Genomic DNA, 18,964 nt, shown 5'->3' on the forward strand with positions numbered 1-18,964 from the left:
AGAAAAATAAGTATGAATATAATTCTCCACCTGAGTTCCTTTCATATCAACTAAGTAACCAACTAACTTGCCAATAAATTACTATTATAAATGTGTGGATACATAGGCATATATATGTGTGTGCATATGTATATACACACACACATATATATATATATATACACACACACATATATATATATGTATGTGTAGTTCCAGATTTTCTTCCTTGCTCCGTCACTTGCAGGCAGCTTCAGACAAAAGCTTCCGAGCCCTCCAGAAGGGCCTCATCGGATCACGGGGGCCACGTAGTTGGCAGGGAAGAGGCCCAGCTTGTTGTGCAGGCGGCCGGTCCACCAGGATGGGTTGGAGCTGTCCAGGACCTCAACCACCTCTCCGCAGTGGAACCCCAGCTCATCATCTTCGAGAGCCTCAAAGTCGTACAGCGCCCGGGCCCACCGCACTCGCTGCTGGGGGAAAACACAGAGAGAGGTCCTGCTGAGCTGGGGCCGGCCGAGCTGGTTTCTGAGCCACGGGCACACGGAAGAGGATCTGCTGGCCCTGGCACCAAGACAAAGCTCGCCGTGAGCTGCCTGCCCTGAAGGCTGACGGATGGCTCTCCAGAGACATTTCAAGCCCCATTGCAACTGAAAGCAGACCCGGATGCCCAGCTCTGAGCAACCGAGATGTTATTCTCCAAGGCTCCAAGAGGATCCTTGGGAACTACTCTCTCTACATCAATAGGTGGTCTTTTTATTTTCTTCAAGTGACAAACAGAACTCAGTGTGCCCAGACTAACAGCCCTCGATGCCAGTGCAACAGATCTCCCTCTGCTCGAATTGCAGTCAGGAAATATGAGGATCGGGCAAGGCCCGACAGCCAAACTGAGAAGAGCAGGCTGGATGGTGCCAGCTGGGATCAGCTCTACGGGGGACTCTTGCCCCACCATCACTCACTGGGTTCCCACCACCTCTGTGTGCAGTTTGATGTCTCTCGTGGAGGACCAACCGTTTCTCTACTTGACCCCTTGGCCTCCTCCACTGAGCCCAGAGAGGGAAGTTCACATACCCCGGCTGCTTGGAGTTGCACGGGGTCTGTGTGTCTCCGGTGCATGAGGGCGGCATTCATTTCGCTGCTGTTGCCTATGCCACAGTGCCCGTCGTTTATGTCCAGGCTGCCTCCACGGCGTTCCTAGAAACAGATGTGACAGAAGAGCCATCACCACATCGCCGGAAGCATCCCTCACAGGCTCCCCCAGCACGTTGCTCTGATGCCATGGACACAGCCAGTGCTCCAAGAATACTTACTGCTGAGGACAACAAACCCTAGATAATGGAGAGAGGGGAAAGGATGACAAGCAGACCTTAGATTGCGAAGATGATGCCAGATTTCATTCATTCAACCAAGGAATATTTATCTGGCACCTACCATGTGTCTAGTACTGTCTTAAGCATGAGGATATGTAGCTGGAAAGAGAAGGCCCCTATCTTCATGGAACATCAGTTTCGAGGGGGAACCATACACTTTTACGTGAGGAGTGAGCATAGAGAAGAGTGTGTAAGTTGGCCTGGGTGATCAGGGAGCAGATGATGCTTGAACTCCAGCTTAAAGAGGAGTAAAGAGATATGGGAACATATGTATATGTACAACTGATTCACTCTGTTATACAGCAGAAACTAACACACCATTGGAAAGCAATTATACTCCAATAAAGATGTTTAAAAAAAAAAATAAAATAAAGAGGAGTAGAACTGATGAAGAAAGGGCATTTCAGGGAGAGGGGACAGCATATAAAAAGCCTCAAAAGCATGAGAGAAAACGCAGTGAAAAATTCTGGTAACTAAAGGGAGTGCAGCGTTGCCAGAATGTATGTTCACGTGGCGCGGTAGCAGGGGATGGGGCTGGGGAGACAGATAGGGGCAGCTCACAAAGGACTTTGTATGCCCCGCTGCGGAATTCAGGGATGATGTTATCTGGCTGTATTGTCACTCTGGGCAAGCCACGTAAAATCCCATCTGGAACAAGGTGGGGGATAAATAAATAAATAAGCAAGGCTCCATTTCTGGTGTTCATCTGTTTTTCTTGTAGATCTTGACAGGCAGATGGGTTAAAGGGCATGAAAAGATTTGGAATTGTGCTGATAGGAAAATGAAACAATTGTTCACTGAGTCCTCAGGGTAAGAGAGAGTGTGTGTGTGTGTGTGTGTCTGTGTTTTCAAGCAGGGAGCCATTTAATTCACAGAGACTTCTTCGCCAAGAGCAGTTTCCATATTTCTGCCATCTGGGGGCCCAGGATCTTCTATATGGGCCCAGTGAGAGCTGATGGGGCCAGGCCTGGATTGGGATGTTCCTCCCCAGTCCTGGACCCAAAACAGGCCCCTAGCATTTATTTGCTTTGGTTGTTTCCAGAACTGTGGGGAGTTTTCACACACTAAGTGGCAGTGGAGACAAGGTGACTGAAGCCCGGCAGGGAGAGCAGGTCCTCCTCCCCACCTCGCTGTGCCCCACTTCATTCTTTCCAGATACCTGATGAAAATGATGCTGCTGCAGGTACCGCTGCTGTGGTGGCAGTGGTGCGGGGGGATACTGCGAGGGAGGGGGCGGGGGGTGATCCGACAGCTTCCGGTTCATCGAAGGCCGGACTTCTTCTCCCACAGTCCCACTCAGGGGTGGGCCTCCCTGGGACCTCCGGTCCAGGCTGTTGCCCCGCTGACCCTGGGAGAGAACAAAGATGATGCGGATCCATCCTCCTCAAGCATCTCCTGGCCCTGCCCCGCTCTTCTGGCAGCTGTTCCCAGACTTAGCTCATGACAGCTCCAAGAAACAGCTGATGGGGTGAGGGCAGCTTAAGGAGAATCGATGGTTCAGACCATTACATTTTCAAAGTGGCCGCTGCATGCTCAGATTCTCCCAGCTTGGGGAGTTTGGATCTCTGGTTCACAGACTTTCCACATGGTACCCAACTAGCCCCTTCCTAGTGGGCTTGTTTTTCTCTGTGTAATCAAGCTTAAATGTTCCATTTTACCGACACAGTGCCACCCCTCCTTATCGCATGTTGCCACACTGCTGGACATCCTATCCTCCAGATAAGCTCTGCTATTGACTTTGCATGATTTTGAACTGTCATTTATAGCCTGGTGATAGAGACCCAAACAGCAACACTCTTGCAGCACCATGGAAACCAGGCCTGCTGCTGGGCATGTTGGGAAGAAACAAGATCTTTCTCCTGACTGCTACCACAACCTCGTGACTCAGAGACACTTTCTTGTTATTTTTATCTAACAAACAATTACACAGGGCCCTCGGCTTAGTATATGCCAGGCACTGGTCTAAGCACTTTGCAAAATGAACTCATTAAATCCAGTTTAATGCAGTTTTATATTTCCTCTTTCACCTCTGCGTGCACATCCTAATAAATGAATACCTCTGTCCATTTCCTGGTTAAAAGAATTTACAAGGTGGGGGGTTAACCTTTGTTTATCTTTCTGAACTTCTGTGTGCACTTGGGAACACTCTTTCCTCCTTTGATTGTAACTTCTCAGGCTTAAAATCAACCCATTACTTGCAAAGGATGGTTTTCTTTACTTCCCTGAAGCACATGTTGCTTTGAAAGTCTCAATGCCTTTTCAAATAACCTGTCGCTGGGATTTCAACTCTTCTAGTCAATGCTTGTTCCTGTAATACCCATCTCCTATAACCATGTTATTTCCTTTGAAACATATTGTATAGATTGTGTGTGTGTGAATTTACTTATGGAGGCTAGTTAACATTTCCTTAGTGCCGACTGTGGACCAGACCCTGTGGCAAGGGCTGTAATGATGTCTCATTTATCCTCACAACAGCCCAATGAGGGAGGCATTATAGTCTCTCCATTCTATGGATGAGAAAAACCGATACTCAGAAAGTTTTCATCTCTTGCAATGAAATCAGGTTTTAAAGAAAGCCAGGTCTGTCGGATGCATTTTCTTTAAAACAGTACTTCATATCCCAAACTGTTTCAAGAGCAAGAATCCCACCTCCAGTTTTCTCCTCCAATGCCCCCTGCTTCTACCCTCCCCCACCCCCAAATTCGGTCACAAAGCTCTACCTGCTGCATTAGTCCTGGACTCTAGGCTCTAATATCCCCACGTATAGTGCCCCCGCATCTCCCCTCCACCTTCATCCTTGGGCAACTCCTGAGCTAGGCTGAAAACTGTGACATAGTAACGTCTGTGAATAACAAAATAAGAGCATCCATAATAAGAGCCCACGTATACTGAGTGCTTGTGGCGTGATTAGGAATGATGCAAGGAATGGGGATACATTATCTTCTCTAACCTTCACACCATCCTATGAGGTGGCTGTCACTATTATCTCAATTTTAATGGATGAGGAAACTGAGCATTAGAGAACTTTCCAAAGTCACATAGCTGGGAAGTGTTAAGCTAGGATTTAAACTGAGATCTCTGCCTTTCAGAATACGCAGGGACCTGCCCATCAGATGCACGGTCTTGGTGGTTCGTGTAGGACTCGAGCTGCCCAGAATCTCTGGACTGGGGCCGACGGGGACCTGCAGCATACCTGCTCCTCCCGGGTCCTGTCCCTCAGAAAGATCTGCTTCTGTTTGGAGATGGAAGTCGTCCTGTAGTAGTCCACCAGCTTGTTGAGGGATGGAAACTTCTCTGTCCACAGGAAGTAACTACCCTTGTTGTCTTTCATGACTTTGAAGTGCTGAACGTCATCCTCATGCCTAGGGATCAAGGCAAATCCAAACTGTCTATTACATGGTGACCATGTCCTTGCCTCCAGGGCTGACTGCATCCAGGGATGCTGGAGTTCTGTTTGGGCAGGAAGCAGAGGTATGGGTGGCTGGCCCATCCCTGGGCAGGTGGGCTGGCCCAGGCAAACTCCAGGGGGAGATTTGAGGGAGGGACGGCTCCGGACACAGGCTGAGCTAGAGGGGATTTTTTTTTTTTTTTTTTTTAACATGAGGAGAAGGTAATCTTTCTTCTGACACTGGAACTGACCTTTTATAAGAAAAAAATGTTCCCAGTGCTTTAAAGACTACAAGGTCAAGGACTTTTTTTTACAATGTTTATTTGAAACATGGCAACACCTGAGAACCTACCAGGCTAAGGACTCTGCGAAGACTCGGAGGAGAGGAGTTTTTCAAGCCCTCGTTACCTGTCTGTTAACAGAAAATAGTTTGAACCAGCTCCTTTAAGCCCATAAACTACCCTGAGAAATCTGCCACGCTTTGTTCTCTACATAATGGGTATCTCTTGGTCTTGTTTTGCATGAATAAGGTTACAAAGTATTTTGAGCTTTTGGGAAAAAATGTGCTGAGCCTCAGAGAGGTGGAGGGGCCTTGTCAAGGTCACTGTGAGTGAGTGGCACAGCTGAGACAGGGACCCGGGGTCTCTGATTCCAGTCTAATGAGCTGGGCCTGTCACACCATGCACACGTGCTAACTTCTTTTGTTTTTTATTATTATTATTTTTCATGCTAACTTCTTTTAGATCAGCACCTTTGACACCAGCTGGACTCACAAATGATGGAGCATGTTTGTACCGGGGATGGAGAAATTGGATTTTATTCATTGGAAAGAGGGGACTGGGCCTTTACTAATAGCTCCAGCCTTTTTCCATCACCATGTCACTCTCGTTGGGATGTCAAGTTTTTTTTTTTGTCAAATGGATACACATTTATGTCTAAAAATAAACTGGCATTAATGATACCAGTTGCCTGACGCAGAAGAAAGGTCACAAACTTAAAGCATGTTGAAGAGTAAAGATACCTCGTTCTTAGGGATGGATTTCGTGGTCCGTGTTCAGAGGGGACAGGAATTCTTTTTTTAAAAATTTACTTATTTTATTTATTTATTATTTTTGGCTGCGTTGGGTTTTTGTTGCTGAGTGCAGGCTTTCCTCTAGTTGCGGCGAGCGGGGGCTACTCTTCGTTGCGGTGTGTGGGCTTCTCATTGCCGTGGCTTCTCTTGTTGCAGAGCACGGGTTCTAAGCGTGCCAGCTTCAGTAGTTGTGGCACATGGGCTCAGTAGTTGTGGCTCATGGGCTCTAGAGCTCAGGCTCAGTAGTTGTGGTGCACAGGCTTAGTTGCTCCGCGGCATGTGGGATCTTCCCAGACCAGGGCTCGAACCTGTGTCCCCTGCACTGGCAGGCAGATTCTTAACCACTGTGCCACCAGGGAAGCCAGGAGACAGGAATTCTGATCTTCCTTCTCATCTTTTGTGTGGGTCTCTGCTCATAGCCAAGTGAACCCATGCAGTGACCTCTGCTTAACCACCTTGGGGGTCGTAGCCAACACTTTGGCAATCATTGCTTGCTCTTCGCCTTTTGGCTGTGGTCACTCACATATGCTTTCTTCAGTGCAACACCACATGGCTCAACTCACAGCCATCACTCCCCACATCGGGGTGAGGAGGAGGAAATATTCTTGTGATACAATTATTCATCCACCACCTCTTAGTCAAAGAACTCAGAATGAGAAACATTAACCCTTTCACTCCCATGTGCTGAGAGGATGGATGTCAGGGCTGTAGTGGGTCATCTGGGTGCTGGAGAGAGAGTGGCTGGACCACTGTCTCGAGTTCTGAGAGGGGCAGAGAAAGGGTGTAATTCAGGGCTCCAGACTCTAAAGTCTAGTATTTCAGACCCCTAACAAATGCTAAGTGATAGAACTACAATTAGCTCTTAATTATCTGTGCCCATGACAGAAAGCAGAAGTATAAATAATTAAAAATGATTCTGCTTTGGAATATATTATACTACATTTCTGCTGAAGAGGTAATACTGATTACAGTAATAATCACCATCACGAGAAGCTGCATGGCCTCAATGGCAGGGGAAGACCGTGGCAGACGTCAAGGCTGATCGTTTTTTGTAGAATTCAATTTAAGGAACTAGTTCTAGTTCTAAGGAACTAGAAACCCTAATTCCTCACTGAAAAAGCCAGACTCAGCAACATCATGCAAACCAAAGGCACCAAGAAATGCATTTCAGTCGAACAATTTGCTTGGTCTTGCCTCGAATTGTGGCCCTTAAGAAATAGGTTTGACTTGCAATATTTATTAATAGAGCAAAATCTCATTAATTAAGACCTAACAAGTTTAGAATTTGTGATACATCAATATTGGCCTGAGCTAAAACTTACCATCACCCAAGATGTGAAAAAGAAAGCTTTAGTTAAGGGAAATGAAGAGTTTAAGCCAGCCTGCAAGGGCAATGCTTAGGAGACCAAGCTATTCTTGAGCACGTTGGGGCACAAATGCACACAGATGGTTGACCCATTATTTTTAAGTCCTTCCTACTTATTCCTTACAGGACACTTTCTTTCTAAATAGTAAAGTGGCCTCCATTTATTACCCGAGATTGGATTTATGAACTTAAAGCTGCACGCCTTTCAGATTATATTGCAGAATCCAGACAGCACTTCCGGTCAGGTAACTTGACAGTGAGGTTTCACTGTACAGATTGCCGCGCCACCCCCTGTACTGCTATCACCATAATTCTTGCACTTTCACATGTGGTCACCAAGTCCGATGTGTGACTTGAGATCCCCAACACGCTGACCACATGCCGTGTGTTCAGACTTGGGGCTTCTGCGTGTGGGGCTGTGTCGTGTTAAACTGAGTCACTTCCTCCCGGGGGTGCTTCACTTCCTCCCGGGGGTGCTGCACATTAACGAGACTTTGCTCTCACAGTCCCCCCACCCCAGGACCCCTGGGCTCTGCTCTGTTCCTGTCAGTTTTGCTGCATTACGGGGCACGGAGGTAGCCTTTCGTTTTGTGCAGCCACTTACAACTACAGATGTGTCCTACGGCGGTGACTTGGGGTTTTGATTTTTCTCTACCCTTCTTCAGACAAGCATCAGTAGTAAAAGAAAAGGTTAAGATCGCAACCCCAAGACAGATGTGGACAGTTGGGAATTCTCTTTTCCTTCTCCATTCCCACACCTTCCATAGATACTCATCCAGCACCTACTGGGTACAGGGTACTGTAAAAGGCACAGAGACGAAGTTGATAAAAATCCTCTCTTTCCAGAAGCACCTGGGCTGGAGGGGGAGGCAGATGAATGCACATGTAATTTGGGCCACAAACTAAGGAGTTGTGTACGTGTGTTATGGAAAGAAAATGCACAGCATCACAGTTGATAAGATGCCTAGGCCCCTTGTCCGCCATGCTCCTGAGGAATAGGTCATGTTCAAGAGGTCACGTTGCTGCTTTAGTGCTTTAGTAGGTCAGGGAGGAGTCAGGAACAGCCGGTACCTGACGGATATGGAGAAGTCCCCTGGGGAGCTCTGGCTGGCCCGGATGATGAAGCAACCAACCTCCTTGCCCATCAGCAAGCTCTCTGCCTGGTGTCGTGAGAGGCCTTCGTGAAACCATCTATCAGGTGAGATAAAAGCAGAGGATCTTGGTGAGACGCCAGAGTGATGGTAGGGGTGAGGGTAGGGAGGGAAGGAAGTAGGGGAGAGATGACCCAAAGGGAGAGAGGCTGGGGACTGCTCAGCAGAGAGCAGACAGAGACCAAAGGGGGGCCAGGTGCTTTTGAAACTAAACAAACGCTCTAGCAGTTTGCAGGCAAGGCAAGTGAGTGTTCCCCTTGAGGCACCTCCTGTCCCGTCCCCCCAGGAGAAGTCTCTCTCCTGCTTGGAAATCCTGAATCATGGAAATGTGCCACTGCACCAAATGGGACAGCGTGGGAGTGACTCACTGCGGGGAGCGGCCGCCTGCCGGCAGCTGTGAGAGGGATGTCTCCAGAAAAGAACTGCAGGGACAGGGAGCCCTCGGGGCACTGGGGGCAATGGGCAGGGCCTTGGGTGCCGGCTCCGGGCTGAGATCTTGGTGGCCGGGAAAGAGAGTCACAGCCCAGGGCCCCTGGGTGGCGTGGGGCGGGAGCGGCTGTGTTCCGTGCCTGGCAGAGGCTGCAGGGCACCCAGGGAGGCCCGAACACACACTTGGAAATAAGCGAGGCTGGCAGCAGCCAGAGAGAGGCGTCTACACAGCCAGCTCCTGGGCCCCCTCCAAAAACCAGGCTGGAAAATAATCTTTACCCTGGAAAAGAAGAAACCAAGGAGAAACTGCTCTTTCAGGCTGGCAGCCTTTGGAAGCATTGTTGCAGGGGGTACAGCGTATATGAAAAAGGCCAAACACTTGCAGAGGGGCAAGTCAAACAGTGGCTACAACCACGGGGCAGGAGGCCAGAAACCTCTCTCAACCATAGAGAAGCGGAACAAGTGTTTGCAATCCCTCAGCGGCCAAAGGTGGGGCGGTGTCCTTTTGCTGCAAGGTGGCTGCTCTAATTGCCACCCCTGGAAAGCCAGTATGTGTGTCCCTTTAAGATGAAGGTCCAACAGGCCACAGCTTTGGATTCCTTTGTGAGCAGTTCCCCGTGCTCTTTGGAATGTAGGAACTGAACAGACAGGGGTGGTGGAAGAATGTCCTTCCTCCAGACCTGGGACTGCAGGGGAAGGTTGGTCGGGCTCTGAGGGGCCGGAAGCAGAGGGTTTCTGCCAGTCATCTGCCTGGAGATCCTGCCAGAGTATTTGCCATACAAACCTACAGTGCTGATGAGTGGCCACCACAGGAAATGTAACGGGGAGGGGAAGAGAATGGGACCCCTCCAAAGCAGCCATCCTCAGAGGAGATATCTCGGAAGAGGCAGCAAACAGTGAGGGGACTGTTTAGAAAATACACGCTTGTCCTCCATCTGGAATTTGATAAGTGACTTCCCTCAAGACTTGCAAAAATGTCCACACACTGCCTATGAAACGAGTGCCAGGTTTTCCTATTACACATCATTCCAAAAGCTATTCATTCATCGCTAACAGCTTTTATTAAACATCTACTGTGTGCTGGGCCTCCTTCTGGGGATATAGCGGGTACAGCGGTGAGCAGCACAGACAAGGACCCTCATGGAACTTCTTATGTTCTAGTGCGGCAGGGAGAGACGCACCATAAACAACAAAGTAATTAGAATATTAAGTGTGTCAGCTGATGTAAGTGCTGGGGAGGAAATGAAGACAGAGGAGAGATGGGGAGGGGGAGTCATTTAAAATATGGTGATGGGGAGGGTCTCACTGGGAGGGTGACATTCTAACTGTAAAGGAGATGGGGGAGGCGAGGAGAAACCGGCAAAGGAGCCGGGGAAGGAGCAGCCAGGGAGGCGGGAAGAGAACCAGGAAGAAGGATGGTCTGGAAGCCAAAGGAAGAAAGTGTTTCCACGGGAGGGAGAGATTCCCCACATCGAATCGTGCTGACGTGATGGCCGACGATCGGCCACTGGGACCAGCAGTTCACGGTGACCTTGAAGTCGTGTGGGTTCCGGGGAGAATGGCAGGAGAGGACTTTAGGATGCAAATATAACGATTCTTTTGAAGAAGTGGAGTCGTAGCTGGAAGGGGGTTTGGAATCAAGGGTTTTGTTGTTTGGTTTCGCTTTTTGGTTTTTGGTAAGATGGGAGAAACTGCGGCATCTTTGTTTGCTGCCGGGAATGATCCAGCAGAGAGGGAGGCAAGTTGATGCGCGAGAGAGGGGAGAACTTGTGCTCGAAGCGCAGACGGTTCTTTCCAAACAACTGCAGGAAAGGCAGTGTCTGCGCAGTTGCAGGATGTGGGTGGATGCAGCGAGTCAGGTTGGGTGGGGTCGAGGGGCTTTTCTGGGGGCCTCCGCTGTCCTGGAAGCCAGGCCATCCGCCGAGAGCGCGGTGGAAGAGGGGCTGCAGGTGTGCCGTGCTCACCTAGAAGATGACAGGGCAGCCTCAGGGGCCCCCTGGCTGAGGTCAGTGGTCATTCTATTGGTTCAGTGGTCAGTGCTGGTTCCTTACCAGAGTCACCAATACCTAACAAACCTTTGCTCTTCGGCTAGACCCTGACCCTCACACCACGTTAGATTTCTATCTCACCCCTGTGGTCAATTCTTGAGACACACGAGACCCAATCTCAATTTTTCGTTTCCTCTTTATGGAGGGGATTTCCCTGACCTCTCTCACTGGTGCGAACATGGTTTCAGGAAGGCCGAGAGCTTCGTCCTCCTGGTTGGGATGGAGGGTGGGTTGGGAGATAAAAGAGAAGAGCCCTGAAGGAGCAGCTGTTAGGTGGAGCGGCCGAGAGCGCCCCCCGCGCCCCCCCCGGAATTCTTGGAAACCCCATGGTTACAATTATACATGATGTTAGTTTATAAACTTAAAATAGGTGATTCTTGCCCATGGTATAACATTCAAACGAGAATGCTGTGCAATGCAAATCTCCCTCCCAGCCCTGGCCTTCAGCGGCGTGGTTCCTTCTCCAGAGGCAACCATTTTTGACAGCGTCTGGGCTGCGCTGGGATAATCTTAGTGGCTGCTGCAGTAAAGGGGAGTGTGTGGGGCAGGCCCATCTCAGCAGGCTGGAAATACTTACTCAGGAAACTTGATGTCTATAAAATTCTTGGGCACGTATCCTTCTTGGCTCCTAAGCTCCGCCTTGAACCACTCCTCTTGGTTACTTAAGATCTACAGGGAGGAGAAGGAAGGACAAAGACACTGTGGGGAGGACGCCAAGAAGCGGGAGAAAGGGGTTGCAGGGCAAAGAAAGCGCTTTGGGATTTAGAGGAAAATAAGCCGAAGAAGCCACACAGCCGCGCTCGAGTGGGGAGCGGCTGGCTTGTCTTTGGAGTTTGGCTTCCCTTGACCCCAAGCTATTTCTGTCCACGTGGGCCACCCACTCATATGACCCCACCCTGGCGTGACCTCCCAGACTCAGGGCTCAGGGGCTTCCCTGAACCCCTTTTCTCCTTCTGCTTGGGAGATTCGTGTCCCAGATCTTAGCACTTTAAGCTCCTTATCTAGGCAGGTAGTTAGTTTCTCCTTCTCTGCCAGGTAACAAGGAACCTTTTATAATTTTAATTTGCTCTTCCTTTTTTACACCAGCAGATTAAAATGGAAACATCAAGTGGGAGCTAGCTTGGAAAACAGTAATTCTTGGTGTTTGCACTCGATGTTTTCACAAACAGTTTGGACATAACTCAAGATACCTGGAATGCCTTTGCTAAACTTGCTTTTAGACCCAGATCATAGGCAAAACCAGAAGTTCTGTCTCATTACTGTAGGGTCTTACCTCGACCACAACCCCAAATGTCATCACCTGCCCTGATTACTCATATGACCCTCCAGATGTGGCTCTATGTGGCTTCTGGTTATTTCAGAAAATCTTTTACCATCAAAAGACAAATATTTGCCCCCCTCCCCCCCGCCCCCCACTGAGAATGTTTCTAAAATATGTAGCGCAGACTCAACAATAATTCAAAATGAAGATGGCAGAACAAAAAGATGGGAAGAAACTTGGCGATGTCATGGAGCCGCTGAATTAGCCACCCAGGAGCCCTCCTACTTCTGGCCTTTGCAGGAGAAATTATAAATCTTCTGTTGTCGTTTAAGCCAATTTTAGTTTCTGTTTCTTGTAGCTGAAAATGTCATGCAATGATAAAGAGGAAAGCAGAAGATGGCTAGGAAGGGTTGCCCGGAGGAGAGGCCATCTGGGTTGCCCAGGCAATGAAAGGAGCTACCCAGGCGAAGTCTGATGGCAAAAGAACTACTTCCGGGGAGTGAGGAAGGAAGGTGCATTCTGGAGACAAAACACCTCAGTCAGGGGGCAGTTTAGATTGTGACTCCAGGAGTAGAGAGAGGGGAAACCAGGGGCACAGGGCCTTGTAGCCCACGTTGAAAAGTCTGGATTTTTATCTTGAATCGTATGGGGAGCCATGAAAGGATTTTCAGCAGGGAAACAGCACAGTGAGAATCAGAGTTAAGAACGGCAGGCTGTATCAGAACGTGAAGATGGATTGGTAGGTAAAGTCAGGGGAGAAAGTGTAGGAAGACGCGCATAGCCATCTAGGCAAGAGACAAAGGGGATCTGGCCTGAGAACAGGTGAGGACAGATTTCAGAGGAATCAGGAAGCACAAACGGGCAGGACTTCCTGACTGTTCGCAGAGCCTAGGGAGAAGGGGGATTCTGGGATGGCTCCGGATTTCTGGCTTGGGAGACTGAGTGGGTGGCGATGCCTTTACTAAAATAGAAAATACAGGAGGAGGAACAGGTCTGAGGGGAAAACTCACAGACTTCAGATCGCCTTTAGGGGAATCAAGTTGCCCCGGGACGCTCTGAGAAGGAAGGCTTAGCGAGCGTTGGAGATGTGTGTCGGGCTCAGCGGAGAAGTGGGGGCTGGAGCTAGATTTCGGAGTCGAGTCATCCAAAAGTGGGTGGACTTGAAGCCTCTGGTTTCTCTCTCCCAGAGATGGGAAGAGAGCTAAGTAATTGAAAAGCAGGGTTGACCTATTTCTAATATCACTCCTGAGTTTTGGATGAGAAGGCCTGGGGTCTAGCTTGGTCCTGTCACTAGCTGTCTGACCTCAGGCGAGTCAATTACCATCTGCAAAATGGGGGCAATAAAAACTGGCCGGCACCTCACGGAGCTGATGCAAGGATCAAATGCGCCCTGGTACCTGGATGTCCTTCAGAGAGTACAGGCTGTGTTTTTAAATATAATTCTGTAAAATGTGATATTCTTATGAGGGAGAACTCCAGCTCTGAAGGACACGGAAGGGTTTATAAGTTCTTTAAAGTGTTATATTTGTATGTTTTGAATGTAATCATGTGTTCTGAAGAAATAAAAGTGTGTCCCATGTTTGAGTTCTAGAAATGCTGAGAAAAGAAAACTCTATAGTTTCTGACATCAAATATGACTGTCGGCATCACTAAGGGCGTGTGGGTACGTGTGTGGTGAGGGGCCTGTGGGGAAGGCGGGAAATCTAGGTCAAAGGAGGAACCAGGGAGCTCAGCAGCAGGGCCTGGCTGCACATAAGGAACATGGGGGCATTTCACTCTGCGCCATCTCCCCCAAGTTTAAAGGCTTTGGAATTCCCTTCTTCCATCACATGGGAAGGCGATGTGCGGCTTGGGTAGCAGCTGTCAAATACCAGGGTGAGCAGGGATGAGGTAAAAGAGGCCATTTGGAAATCGATCCTGCAAGGTAAAAACCACACTTCGCACTTAGCTCTCTGACCCCAAACCGGCTGTAATTTTAGTAATCGTGGCTCATACCCATCTACCCCCTCTAGCAACTGAAGATTGTCCCACGATGCCAGCCATTTTCCCCACCACCTGGTGCTCGGTCAGCCTGAGATCGTGTTCCCAGAGAGGCGCATTTATAGGCTTTCTGTGGTGTGTAGAAGGCAAGGTTTTAAAAAGATCTCATTTTCTGCAAAGAAGAGTCTTTGGGGGGAGGTGGTTTCCTCCTGCCGTTGTTGGCTCAGGGCCCATACTTCCTCTTCCTCTCATCTCTCCATCTCCTCCGTCCCCCTATCTCTTTTCCCCATCGTGCAAAGCTGGGCAAGTTCAGCCTAAACGCATGAGGTTTTACCCTTAGCTTTGCTGTGACTTAATTCTTACAACGTTGCCTACCGGAATCATTTTCTGGGTTACATGGCCTGAGAATAAGTTAGACGTGGGAAGAAGACAAAATGTACGGTTGGGTGAATTTTAAAATTGGATGAAATTATAGCTGTTAGAGGCATAGCAGAAATGTGAAGTGCTGAAGAAGTTAATTACGTAGGTCTAACTCTGGGGGCTTTTCGGTTGCTGTTTTAGTAGGAAGAAACGGGGTCGTGTTAGACGTATTACAGAAGCAGATAGAGATGGCCTGGGTCGAGAGACATTTTGTAATAATGACCGGCAGATTCGAGTGGGAAGTATAAGTTGCGAGCTGTGTGCAGCTGCGGGTCCAGAGGGGCTGATACGAACACGAAACATCCAACCCCTGACTTTTGGAATGTGTCTCTCACAGGAGAAACGGGATCGAGTCATTTGGCCAGAGTTCTGTGTCCAGCGTCTTGTTCACCATTCTGGGATCAGCATCTAGTGAGCGCCTGCTGGCTGTTTGTACTTAGGTGCCGGGGATACAGAGATGAACAAGCTGGGGCCTGCGCCCCGGGGAACTCAAAGTCTGCGGGGGGCGGTTGATGGTGAGCGAGACATTTTGTGTACCTTCTAATGAAAACGTCTGTTTAGTCTTTTAGCACTAAAGGCCAAACACGAAAGAACATTCCATGAGTGAATTGCCGGGGCAGTTAAGAGCTAGCCTTGAAAACAATTTCCCAAAAAAAAAAAAAAGAAAAGAAAAGAAAACAATTTCCAGGACCCTGGGGCTTGTTACCCATCTCTGGAGGAGAGGGTTGTACGTGGAGACCTACAGGCAGGCCCACCGACCACCATGATACAGACCTTCTGTGAGGCTCAGCTGACAAGCCCCCTCCCCTTTCCTCTTTACCCCTGTGGCTGCAATGGATAGAATTTGAAAAGAAGGAGGGGTCTGGCTTTCTGATGGAATTCTAAATGAGTGTGCAAAAACGCAGTTAACAATTCAAGAAATATGTACCGTGCCCCTATCCGGGGCCGTGACTTGTGTTAGATGCTGGGAATATACAAAGATGAACCCGGCAAAGCTCTGCTCTCACACCAGCGGAGGGATCACCCATTCGTTCATTCATCGAATGTTCATCACCTTTCTGTTGTTCTGGACACTGAGGCAGGCCCGGCCCCAGCCCGCGCAGAGCTCTGGGGAGTGGAGCAGCCACGATGTGCGTGGACAGTCAGGACGGCACGGGGTAAGGGCGGCAGTAGAGGCTCTCTCAGGGTGCAGAGAGCTGAAGCTCGGCCTGCTTGTAAATAACTGTCCTGTGAGGCCAGGGTGTGAGTGCCTTGAACAGTGTGTGTGAAATGCTGTGGGGGAGCTGAAGAGAGAGTATTTAATCTACCGGGGTGGTCAGGAGCGGGGAGGATTAGTGAGGGTTCCCCGGTAGAGGTGGTCAAATATGTGTGTGTGAGAGAAGGGCATTCAGAATACGGGGAGAGCCTGAAAAAGGAGAGTTTGTATATTGCAGCGTGACCTGGGGCATTTCATACGCAAAGATGTGTGTGTGTGTGTCGCATGTGTGTATGCATGTATGTATATGTGTATGTATGTGTACATGTTCTTGCACGCGAGCATGATGAGGTTGGGCAGTAGGCTGGGGCCAGATGGCTTAGATTTCCATCACCTGGTCATGGGGAACCACTGAACGCTTCTGAGTAAGGAAGTAATATGATCTGATTTATCTTCTGGAAAGATCCTTCTGGGACTGGTACGTAGAATGAAGGAGGAAGAGACGGGAGGCAATGAGGCCAGTCAAGGGAACATAGCAATAGTCTGAACAGTCAGAGGCAGCAGGAATTGGGTGATATTGACAATACGGCGATCATTTATTGAGCATCCAATTTGGGCTGGGACCATTACCCCTAATCCTTTCTATACCCCTGCAAGATAGTCATGGCCTCCACTTATAGATGAAGACACTGAAGCTCAGAGGGGGCATGTGACTGACCCAAGGCCACACAGCTAATGGGCTGGGACTCAAACTCAGATTTATCTGGCTCCAAAGTCCATGCTCCTTTTTATTGCACCAGACTCTTCTCCAGTGAAGAAGGGATTGCTTGGGAGATATGATAAAAGAAAAATATTCAGAGCAGAGTACAGTGTTTAGGTGTGGGACAGAGCTTCATTCAGATACAGGAGAGGGGCAGTTAGCAGTGTCTAATCCTACAGGCGTTTAGTAGGGTCCTTACATTCCACATTGAGGAGATCACCAGTGGACTTTAAGGGAGTGTTGGGGATAAAAGACAGATTCCAGAGGGTTCCAGTGGCGTGAACAGGAAGTGAGGGAGTGGAGACACCCAGCATAGAGAATTCTTCCCAGTGCTGGCAGTGAGGAGAGGAGAGAAATTAGGAGCTGAACAGAGAAGCAGAGTTGAGGAAAGTTGTTTTTTTTTTTTTTCCTTTCTCCTTTTCTGGGGAATAGGGAAAATTTAAGCCAGATAGTAGGTTCTGTTTGAAATGGGAGATGAGGGATGGGACTTGCCCCCAACCCCCCAGGGAGGTTCTCTTTTGGGTGAAAACACTGGAGAATGGTAGATAATCACATGGTCACAATACCCCACAAGGAAGGGAGGGACTGCTCACCTTGTCGCAGACCCCTCTGTGACCTTGGTAAGACCCCAAGGAAGTGACGGTCACTTTTTCCTGGGTCAGCAGCCCAAGCAATATTTTGACCTTGAGAAGTTCCAGCATTGAAGGCATACTCTTGGCAGCCACATTACCAGATCTTGCAAGATGAGAGCAGTCAGAGGGATAAACATTGGGGGGTTAAAATTCCAGACCACGTCATTCCACCTGGGTTGTGCTCCACAGACACTTTCCGAGTCACCCTCTCACGTATGATAGGGTTCTTTCCATAGCAAGCATTTATCTTCGTGGAGAGACAATGGTGGTCTCAGTGCCACTGGGCAGTCTCAGGAGGCCCATGTGGGTTGCTGAGGACAGGGGATCAGGGTATCCGAGGTGCTCTGAGGCCAGGCAGGGGGGCATAGGTGCCAGAGACTCCCCAGTGGCCTCTTGAAGGACTCCTATGCTATTTTGCACAAAACAGGGGCTAAGACGCAGAGTGCGGAAGCATGGTGCATGAAATGTGGGAGAAGTCCAAGGCCTCTTCAGCTCAGCAAGTGGCCACTACAACTCAAGTGTGGGCAGAAAAGTTGTAAGGAGCCCCTGAGTGGTCGGGTGTGCGTGGCCTTTGTTGACTCGCATCTCCTCCAGCTGACTTTCCAGGTGTCCCCATCCACACCTTCCTCCTGTAAGTTCCAGCCGTGCTGAAACTCGCAATGCTGACCTAATTCTGCCTGGGTTTGCCCATCTCTGAGCTTTAGCCAAAAGCCCGACTCACCTGCATTGTGTTCCCTGACAACTGATGTTGCCACCCGTTCCTACAACCCCATCTTTCAAGGTGGGATCACTTGTCCCCTCACCTGTGCTCCTGAGCCCTCAGATAAGAACATCTATGACAGCCCTTTGGATGGATTTGTTTCCCCCTCCAGACCACGAGCATCTCAGGACAAGGATGGTGGCTTATGCCAATCGGATTTCCATCACCCGGCCTGGTAGCTGGTGCACAGGTGCTCAGAAGGAACCCTTTTGAATGAGGCAAACTTCACATTTTGAAAGGAACTGTGTGTATTTCTTGAGAAACAAAGGATAGATTGTTAGATTAACTCAGTGGCTAAACCAGAGTAATCTAAACTCTCCCCGGCTCTCCTGGGTCCCGCATCACCTACCTTCAGAACATCTCCAGCGTGAAAGCTCAGTTCATCCTCTCCTGAGGCCATGAAATCAAACTTGGCAATGGCTTCCATGTTGTAACGTGAAGCTGGAAGGGAAATAATGTGGTCATTGTGTCTTTCTGCCAGGAGGAGGGCAGTCTTAGCAGTTGGTGGAGAGGGTCCAAGGTCTCCAGGCCAGAGAGGGAGGCGTAGGCACACAGTGAGGGCTTATGTTTTCAGAAAGAGCTGCACGAGCTGCTAGGATCCACTTCCCGGCATCATTCTCTGAATCCCCAGATGCCAGGAGCAGGAAATGAAGGCCAACAACCGCCTTTCCCCTTCTCCTTTCATCCCCATTTGCTGTCCTGGCCTGTAAGCATTTCTGGGGCACCTCTGTTTCCGGTTGATAAGGACAGAAGACTTGCTATCATCTCTAACTTGAGGCCTGGGGGACTGGAAAGACTGTTCTGTAAACACTGTCCCGAGGCCGTCCCTCGACAGCTATATTTAGCCAGGCGGTGTTAATTAGACAGATGCCATTTTCTCTTTTACATCTGAATCATTTAAGAGAATTAGACAGCATTGGTCAATGGGGAACTTAGCGGCCTTCTACATGGTTTGAGAGTGGAAAGCATTCTGGTTTTAGAATTGGGAGACTCAATTAGTCAGATTCCTTATTTTATTATTATTGCGTAAGCCAAGTACATTTTGGAAACTTGCATTTTAATACCTCTGAATTGAGTTAAAATATTGGCTCCTCCTAGTAATACATGAGACCTGTGTGAAGATAAATAAGTCAGCCCACAAATGAAATATGGTTGG

General features: G+C 49.0%; 1 protein-coding gene across 2 annotated transcripts; it reads right to left on the reverse strand.

Moving 5' to 3' along the window:
* Positions 1–266: 266 nt before the first annotated feature.
* GRAP2 (GRB2 related adaptor protein 2) lies at positions 267–18,235 on the reverse strand. Of its 2 annotated transcripts, XM_061205551.1 has the most exons (7): positions 18,158–18,235; positions 11,378–11,469; positions 8,244–8,363; positions 4,540–4,708; positions 2,506–2,694; positions 1,048–1,170; positions 267–446 (listed from the first exon to the last, which is right to left on the reverse strand). In XM_061205551.1, exons 1-7 carry the CDS (start codon positions 18,233–18,235, stop codon positions 267–269), a joined length of 951 nt encoding a protein of 316 aa, XP_061061534.1. The 2 variants fall into 2 exon arrangements, with proteins under 2 accessions (XP_061061534.1, XP_061061535.1); XM_061205552.1 differs by lacking the exons at positions 4,540–4,708; positions 11,378–11,469; positions 18,158–18,235.
* Positions 18,236–18,964: the final 729 nt, after the last annotated feature.

This window comes from Eubalaena glacialis, chromosome 11 (genome assembly GCF_028564815.1).
Source record: "Eubalaena glacialis isolate mEubGla1 chromosome 11, mEubGla1.1.hap2.+ XY, whole genome shotgun sequence".
Lineage (NCBI taxonomy): Eukaryota > Metazoa > Chordata > Mammalia > Artiodactyla > Balaenidae > Eubalaena > Eubalaena glacialis.

Bases quoted from the DNA above. Each gene is read 5' to 3' on its own strand.
- GRAP2 (XM_061205551.1), bottom strand. From the start codon at position 18,235: ATGGAAGCCATTGCCAAGTTTGATTTCATGGCCTCAGGAGAGGATGAA. The intron at 11,470-18,157 runs GTAGGTGATGCG...TCCTCCCTGTAG, and splicing joins ACGCTGGAGATGTTCTGAAG to ATCTTAAGTAACCAAGAGGA. The intron at 447-1,047 runs GTATGTGAACTT...TTCCCCCAGCAG, and splicing joins TGCAACTCCAAGCAGCCGGG to CGAGTGCGGTGGGCCCGGGC.